An 8,550-nucleotide genomic window follows, 5' to 3' on the forward strand; every position below is an offset into this window, starting at 1 on the left:
AGCCACTGCTACCCAACTCTGAAGGCAGTGCCACCACCACCAGCAGCGCAGAAGAAGGGTGGCAATACTGCAATCTCCCCCTACAATAACCTTGTGACTCCACCCCCCACAACTCTTTTTTGGGTCAGGATCCCTACAATTACAACACCATGAAATTTCAGATTTAAATAGCTGAAATAATGAAATTTTTAAAATCCTGTGACCGTGAACTTGACCAAAGTGGACCATGAATTTAGTAGGGCCCTATGTATTGCTGATGATCACTTAACAGGCCAGCTGCACTACAAGAGAGAACCCCTGTGTACATGTGTTCTGTGATTGGAGGGGAGGGGGGTATATACCTGGGGCTTTTTTTCTCCAAGAATCCATATTTTGCAGATTCTTGATTGAGCACTTTTGTTATTGTCTCGTTCTCTGATTAAATACACTTCAAAGTAGAAGGCAGTAACACTTCTGTGTAAAGGCAGAGTAATCTGCGCTTCAGGACTATTAAATCTTCTTTGAATAGCTAAGAAGTGTCTTGACAAACAAGCTATGCTGATGCCACAAACTTGTTGTGTGCCTCTGGGCAAGCCTCTTAACCTCAGCTTCCCCATGTGAGCTGTCTAGTGAGGCTTAATTCACCAAGTGCTTTGAGATCCTTGGATGGAAGGTATGTTGTTTTATTGTCATACTGATGTTCTGGCAGAAAATCCCTACCCTACATAATATTCCACCCACCCCACGAGTTTTTCAGGGTTTGCCGGTGTTCCCTTGGCTCTGATGTAATGGGATGGTTCCTGAGTGTGGGACATTCCCCAGTACCCACTGATATTTCTAGGTCCACATGCAGATAGCATTCTGTGCTACACCCCCAATTGCTTTGTGACATTCCTAGGCCCAGCCCCAGGTGCCCAGTGACTAGCCCGGGCCCACCAATGCCACCCTGTTGTTGCCACAGGCTGATGTGCTGCCAGACAAACCTAGGCGCAATGCCCAGAGCCAAGGGCACAAGGATCCTTATGAAGGTGGCGAGCCCGTGCCAAGGTGGATGGGTACAGGGAGCTGGGGGACAAGGCAGCACCCGGACTGCCCAGTGAGGGGGTGACACGGGAACTCTGTGCTGGCAGGATGCCAGCTTGGGTGGGCGGGACCCAGCCATGGAGGCGGTGACACTGCCAGGCACAGCATGAGCATCCCCACCTAGAGCGCCCCAAGGCGGCCATGACACTTACCGTGGCGGAAGCATCGACTCGCCAGAGAGCGACAGCGGCCTTAGCGGGACCCACTCTCCTCCTACGGGGCGCTACGTGCGCGCTCGCCGGGAGGCTCGCGGCATATTGGTCACGTGGCGCATGGGTGCTTGCCGCGCTAGCTGAGTGCCGAGGGAGCTCTATGGTTACCGGCGGGCCGGGTAGCGCGAGTTGGCGGGGCTGGCAGCGGCGGGGCGGTTGAGCTGCGGGCTGTAGCGGCAGGAGTGAGCGGGGGAGCCATGGCCAAAGGTACCCGGCGCTTTGGGGGGCGGGGCTGGGGCAGTGGGACCCGGTAGGGGGTGAGGGGCCGAGGGGTAATGGACTCGCTGAGGGGCCAGGCTCCGGGGGGGGGGGGGGGGGGGGGGGGGGGGGGGGGGGCCCGGTGCGGGGGGGGGGGGGCCCTGTGTGGGGGGGCTGAGGGTTAGGACCTGGAGGAGGGGGTCCTGTGGAGCCATGCGGGTGGCGACACCTGCTGGTGGGCAGGGACCTCTCACAATAACCCCTTTGCTGCCCCCCATCGCAGCCTTGTGCTAAGGCATGAGCGCCTGAACGGCTTTGGGAGCTGGTTATAAACACAGTGAAACTGACTAGTCTGCTCTCCATGTTCCACTGGAGGAAGGGGCAAAAGTCACACCAGCAGCATCACTAGTGGAAAGACCCCTGGGTGGAGGTCTGGGATTTACCTGTCTCCAGGGCATTACACTGGTGTTCTTAAAGGACCGCTTGGCATCACTTTGTGCTGTCAAATACCAACTTCTGCATTTCAGAAGAATTTCTGTCCTGGCCTCATGGAACAAATACTCCATGTGCCAATAGAACAGGCTCAGAGGCCAGTACAGTTTGGCAAGTGTGCCAGTGGGTTGCTTTAACTCCCTGCTGTGTGCTGATGAATCAGTATAAGTGGACACATTGATGATCATGGATATCCTAGCATCTTCACTCTCTTCTGATTCTCTGCAGTGTGGCAGCATCCATATCTGAATGTCTTCAAGCACTTCAAAGTGGAGGAGTGGAAAAGATCAACTAAGGAGGGAGATGTGACAACATTTATGGTAACACATCGTATTCCTAATGTTTCCTGATTGGACCAGCTGTACTGCAGAGAGAGCCAGGCACTCAGTGATGCTGAGAGAAAGAGAGAGGGATTTCCCTGTCCCCCTTGTTTTGTGATGTCAAAAAAAAAAAGGAAGATTTCAGATTCCCTTGCTCTGTGTCATCAAAAGAGAAAACGATGACATCTTTCCATCCTGCCTCCTGCTTGTTGCAACAGAGGTGCCTAAAGAGGTCCAGAGAGCATTTACTGGTAGTCCCCAGAGAACAATTGGCCAAATGGTGCTGGCTGTCATTTCTCACTTCTACATCACATTAAAGGCAGCTAAAAAATACATTACATCCCTAATGTTCGCTTTCCATTTAGGCAATTGCTGTAGTTGCCACAGGGGATGTAATGTGATCACAAATGGGAAGGCAGGTGGTTATGGGACAATGTCTCTGTTAAGATGTGATCCACCCAGAAAATGTTTGAGAACCCGTATGGTACCAGAACTTTCTATTCCTCATTCTCCAGAGCTTTATTAGACTAATCTTGGCATACACCTGACTTGGAGCCAGTGATGGAATGTGTAATTGCATGTGTCGAGTGAACAAGCAGTAAGACTTCCACAACTGAATCTCCTCACTTACTTTACTGTAGGGCAGAACTTTGCATCAATGCATGTTCTCTTTTTTTAGGACAAGACGTTGAAGGGAACAGTATATCGCATCCGTGGCTCCATTCCTGCCAGTAACTACATCCAGCTTCCCAAAACCAGTACACAGTCATTGGGGCTCACTGGTCATTACCTCTACCTGCTCTTTAAGCCCATGCCCGGCAAATATTTTGTGGTGCACCTGGATGTTACCACAGAGGTATGTGAGAGAGTCTGTTGCATGGCCCTTGGTGTAACTGAGTAGAAGAGTGGGGATTGAAATACAGTAGCTTTTCAAAAAAGTTTGAACATAGAGAACTGAACTGTATTGCCTGAGTGTTCTAGAACAAGATAATCATCTGCCATAAGTATCCCATGCTGAAGTCCCATAGACTGCTATAGTAGCTGTTAAACGAAGTTAAAAGAGAGGATTGCTGTCTTTCTTGATCACCTTTGTGCCTCATTTCTTAGAGTTTGAGAGCTCCAGTCATTTCTCCCTTGGCTCTTAATTTATTTACTAGAAGGCTTGCCTCATTATCTGTGGTGATTGCCTTGAACCTCACATGATTCACAGATGATCTAACATCTGTGGACTCGAGGTAAAAGTCTCAGACCCACTCTTCTACGACCTTACTGTGTGTTTTCTTCTGACTTCACTCTTCCCTGCTTAGGGCCACAGGGGTGTGGGGTAGACCATATGGAAGGCAAGCTGGCAGTAGTCTCTTAGCCTTGGTGGGTATCCAAGTTGGACAGAGTAGCATCAACCAAGAAACTATATCCTGCAGCATCTGCAGCATTTCCCTAGTGGTCTGCCAGGTGGATAACATTGTGTGTGTCTTTGTTCTCAGGATAGCCAGGTTGTCCGCATCTCCTTCTCCAACCTTTTTAAGGAGTTCAAGTCCACAGCCACTTGGCTTCAGTTCCCCTTCATCTGTGGAGCAGCCAAAGGGTCAGTGTATGAGTGCACAGCCAGAACTTCAAAGCAAGGTAAAGAAAAGCACATCTGAATAATAGTGTGGCTGGTTCCTCAGTGTGGGAATTAGCCCTACATACCTTAGTAAAGAGAAAATAACGTATCATACACCAGTATTGCTATAGTCACATGCGACCTGAGCTTTGAAGTCATGGATTTAATTAGTTAATTTTAGGGTGTCTGACAACGAGGGATGGTTTATTAAGTCCATGTTTCATTACGTATTTTTAACACTGGACTTTACAGGGTTTTTTCATTTTACACAATGTAGAATTAACCCGTGGAACTCACTGGCTCAGGAGACTGAGTTAAAAAAGGATTATGCACGTTATATGAATAACAGTAGTATCAGCAATTGCACTAGCTAGGATAAAAATTACTAGGGTGATCAAGCCTCATACATAAACGTCTCAGTCAACCACCAGTTGGCATCAGGAAAAATTCCCCCAATGTATAGTAAGAAACAGTTGGATGCATTGTGGTTATTTGACACACAACTCAAAAGTCTCAGGCATTGGCTGGCATTGGACACAAGGTACCGGATTAGATGGATTTTTAGTTTGTGATGGAAATTATGTTCCTTAAAGGATGGTCAGTTTGGACCAAAAAATTGACCTGTTTTGGAAGATGTTAAAATGTGAGGAATGGTAACTAGAGTCTAAATTTTCAGGAATGAAGGCCATGGGATCCATGCATAAAAATGTGTGCGCAATTAATTGTCTCTATTCACGTGCAGCTATCACAGTTGTGCTGCAAATCAACATCTGGACTCAATTGAGCACTAGAAACCTAGCTATCCATTTTCCTAGTGTGGCAATTGTCTCTAAATATGCATGTGCACAATTGTGCACACACACGCACATCAACCTCATGCCTCCCTTTCTGTAATGATTTCAGCCCATGTGTAAAGCTGGGTTTCTGTTTTTTAAAGTAGCTTGTCAGCGTTTAATGCTGGTTTTGACAGTGGTTTTTCTGATCCTCAGATTTGGTGGGTGTGGCCCCTGCCAATGTGCGCTGGACCTGCCTGATGCTTGACCTCCACTATATCCTCTCCATGTACCTGAATAGACGCTGCAGCCATCTGAAAAGCATCAAACTCTGCTCCAACTTGTTGGTCAAAAATGTCTATACCAGTGACTTACTGTTTGAGCCAGGTAAGGAGCTGAAGCTTTGTGCTGGGAGCAGCATCTTATATGATTTTTAAATCAAACCTGGCTGCAAGGATGTTCTAGGCCTAATCCATTCTTACTGCTGCATTTCAAGACCTAATTCCACCAGGACCATTTGGCCATGTCTATTGCTGTTTGACACTCTGTTTTCAGCCAGTAATAATAAGGCACTTTCAACAAAACCCTTACTTTAATAATAACACTAATAATAATGACAGTAATTTTCCCTTGTCTGGTGCCTTCAATCTGAGGATGTCAAAGGGCCTCACAACTTTTCCCATTCTGTAGCTGGAAAAACTGAGGGGCAGAGAAAGATTAGGTAACTTGCCCAACATCACACATCAAATCAGTGGCAGATGAGAGAATGGACCCCAGATTTCCTGTCTCTCATTCCTGTCACTAGACCATCCTTCCCAAAAAGCTTCTTTTTCTTGTCACTCTGAAATCCAGATTTCCTCCAGTGTTTCTTTATCCAGCTACTCAGTGCAGCAGAGAAACTTCAGTCAAGACCTTTGTTATTAACACATTATCCTTTGTTTGAAATCTGCCCAACTACAACCCATCACAAGAAGGGAATCTTACAAACATCATGGTGGACCACTAAACAGGTCCCAAATGTGCTGTTGCACACGAAGAGCACATTAGTTCCATAAAGTTGCACATGCATCAAATGAAAGAAGAAAACAGAAAAATATTCTAACACCAATCACATAGAACTGCAAAAAGAATCACCAACTGATCCACTTAGCAACCTGATATGATCATCAGTATTAAATTCCAAATCCTCTTGTAGAGCGTTTAAGCTACATTTTAAGGAAGAAAAAGATAATCTTTCATAACAAAGCTCTAAACTACCAGGTCTTATTGGAAGCTGAGAGTTTCAAGGATATTCCCACGGAAAGGCTTATGCACTTGCTACAATAATCTTTGTTCTTTTTTCATGTCGTAGCCTTTCTTTTTCAGACTTACAGAAAACTCTAATCTTAAAGTATTTGTTTGCCCATGGCCTGCTAAGAGTGCATGGTTCCAGCCACCTCTGTAAACATCTTCAGATGTTCTAGGAGTGCTTTGTGTCCTTATCTGTCTCCTTTTGTGCTTTTAGGGGTGACCTTCTCTGAAGCCCGACAAGCTAAGCTGGCATTTCATGGCATTTCCCCCATGCCACGAGAAATGGCATTTCCTGTGCCAAAGGGAGAGAACTGGCATGACCGCTATGACTATATCAGGTATGTTTACGAAATGCTGCTTTTCAAGGAGGAAACTTGGAGTGCTTTTAGATCTTCCTTAGTCTCATTATTTTGTATATGTAACATACTTCATCAAAACACTTCTGTCTGAGAATATGAAGGCTGCAGAGTTAAGCATGCAAAAGTCAGGAAATGCAAGAATTTGCATAAAACTGGGATTATAGTGGAAACGCTTTGGCCACCTTAACTCTAGTTGTCAGTAATGCTGTAGTTGTAATGATGGGGACCAACGCAGCACAACTCACATCTTCAGCACTTAATTGTTGGCAACTAATATTTTGGGTAGGTAAAGGGCTGTTTAAGGTATCAACCATATGTTACCAGATTTGCCCGTTACTTTGGGGTATGTTCATTTATCCGGGTTACTCTTCTGGGGAGGGGGTTCTGTAATTCTATCAATGTACTGCTTGTGTCACTTGTGTTTTCATATGGAGCTCTACTTCTCCCTTCTGCAAGTCCCCTCCCAATGGAGCTATCCTGCAGGACCTACGTTCCCTAGGGCTGGGTTCCTCCAGCCCCAGAACCAGATGAACGAAAACACCCACACCCACCGCCACCACCACACCCAGTCCGAGCGGACCAGGTCAAGCAGCACTTTCAAGCTGCCACCCTTGTGTGTCCCAGATTCAGCACGTCCCTATCCCCACCCTCACATCACAATTGTACTGGTAGTAACCTACTTGATGAGCAAACCCCACAGTATTTTGGGCACTGCAGGGATCTTTAGCTTAGGTAAAAGAAGCGTTGCTGCAGAGTAAATGGGGGAAGCTAAAAACACAAAAGAGTAAAGTTCAGCAAGAGAGAGAGAAACAACCAGCTTAACCCTAAAAGTTATTTATTGAATAATAGTGATAACTACACAAAGAGAGCCTAAACCAACATAACATACATTATTAAAGGTTAATACCTAAGGTAGAAAGGAAAACAGAGAGCGAGAAAGAAGAGGATCTCACCGCTCCCTGAAGCTTGAACTGGTTGGGGTTCCCAGGTGATGGTGGTAGCTCAGGGTCCTGAGTGCTGGAGACAGGCAGAGCCCCCAGCACGATCAGTCAAGAGATGGAGTCCCAGCGGAACTGATGCAGAGTTTTGGGTCTATGCATCAGAACACTTACTTGAACATAGGTAGGGGTTTTTGTAGAGAAACAACAATGGTTCAGGGGAGAACACTAGATTTGTTTATGGGTAAACCGATGACTCAAGGGTTTTCTTTAGGCTAGACAATAGGAGCTGATCACTCTTGGCTATGGGTAGTGTTTTTTTCCAGGGAGCTCACAATGCAACTAGGCTGCTTCAGTATTTTGGATATCAATCAAGGATTCATTACTAGAATTGGTCTGATAACTGCTGAGCTGGGTGTGGGCAGGCATATGTTCATTAACATCTGGAGCAGAGATTCCCATGATGCAGTGCTTCCCTGCTTTTTCTGGTCCCAGAGTTAAGTGTGGTTCTCTGTTCTTCATTCTGTATGCTAATCCCTGTCCCATCTTTCATGCAGATGAGGCTAGGGGAGTTGTCTCTGCTCTCCATTCTGTATGCAAATGGAGATGTCTTAATCTTGTCACCCTTGTCAGGAGGGGTCTAGTGTGTCTCCCAACGCCCTTCACTGCTCTCTGCAAGCCTTTTCTCTGATCGGTTTTGGTTCAAGCAGAGTCTGGGGAGGTGGGGGGTGTCTTTCATGAGTCAGACAGGCTAGATCAGGGGTTGGCAACCTATGGTACACGTGCCAAAGATGGCACGCGAGCCGATTTTTAATGGCACGCTGCTGCCTGCCGGAGTCCCGGCAGGCAGCAGCGTGCCATTAAAAATTCGGCCCGGCCCGGCCCGCTCTTCTCCGCCCTCCGCACCCCCCGCCCCCTCCCGCGGGGGTAGAAGCTTGGTCCTGCCGGCTCCCCTGCCTCTTCCTGCAGTGTGCTGGGTTCCTGCCTCTCCTCCTCCTCTCCATCCCTCCCTCCCTGCCGGCCAATCAGCTGATGGCCCTTGCAAGGGAGGGGTTGGGGGAGGAGTGGAGTCAGCGTGCTCGCTGCTCCGGGCGGAGGCAGAGAAGAAGCGGGGGCAGGGCTTTGGGGAAGAGGGGTGGTGGAATAGGGGCAGATCCCCTCCAGCCCCCTGCCATGAGCATCCCACGACCCCAGCCCACACCCCCAGCCCTCTGCCCTGACCCCCCCCTCACACACACCCAGCCCTCTGCCCTGAGCCCTGCAGCCCCGCACACCCCCCCGGCCCGTGCCCTGAGCCCTGCGC

The 8,550-nt window shown here is 47.9% G+C and overlaps 1 protein-coding gene across 1 annotated transcript in view; it reads left to right on the plus strand.

Moving 5' to 3' along the window:
• Positions 1-1,417: 1,417 nt before the first annotated feature.
• The window catches only part of WDR90 (WD repeat domain 90), a 52,168-nt gene continuing 45,035 nt past the window's right edge, over positions 1,418-8,550 (plus strand). The window contains exons 1-6 of the mRNA XM_029911287.1: positions 1,418-1,481; positions 2,193-2,284; positions 2,964-3,140; positions 3,769-3,907; positions 4,877-5,047; positions 6,165-6,288. Coding sequence (XP_029767147.1) covers positions 1,472-1,481; positions 2,193-2,284; positions 2,964-3,140; positions 3,769-3,907; positions 4,877-5,047; positions 6,165-6,288 — 713 coding nt within the window. The 5' untranslated portion in view covers positions 1,418-1,471. The remainder of the gene's footprint in view (positions 1,482-2,192; positions 2,285-2,963; positions 3,141-3,768; positions 3,908-4,876; positions 5,048-6,164; positions 6,289-8,550) is intronic.

This window comes from Terrapene carolina, unplaced genomic scaffold (assembly GCF_002925995.2).
Source record: "Terrapene carolina triunguis isolate 2854851 unplaced genomic scaffold, T_m_triunguis-2.0 Scaffold93, whole genome shotgun sequence".
NCBI lineage: Eukaryota > Metazoa > Chordata > Testudines > Emydidae > Terrapene > Terrapene triunguis.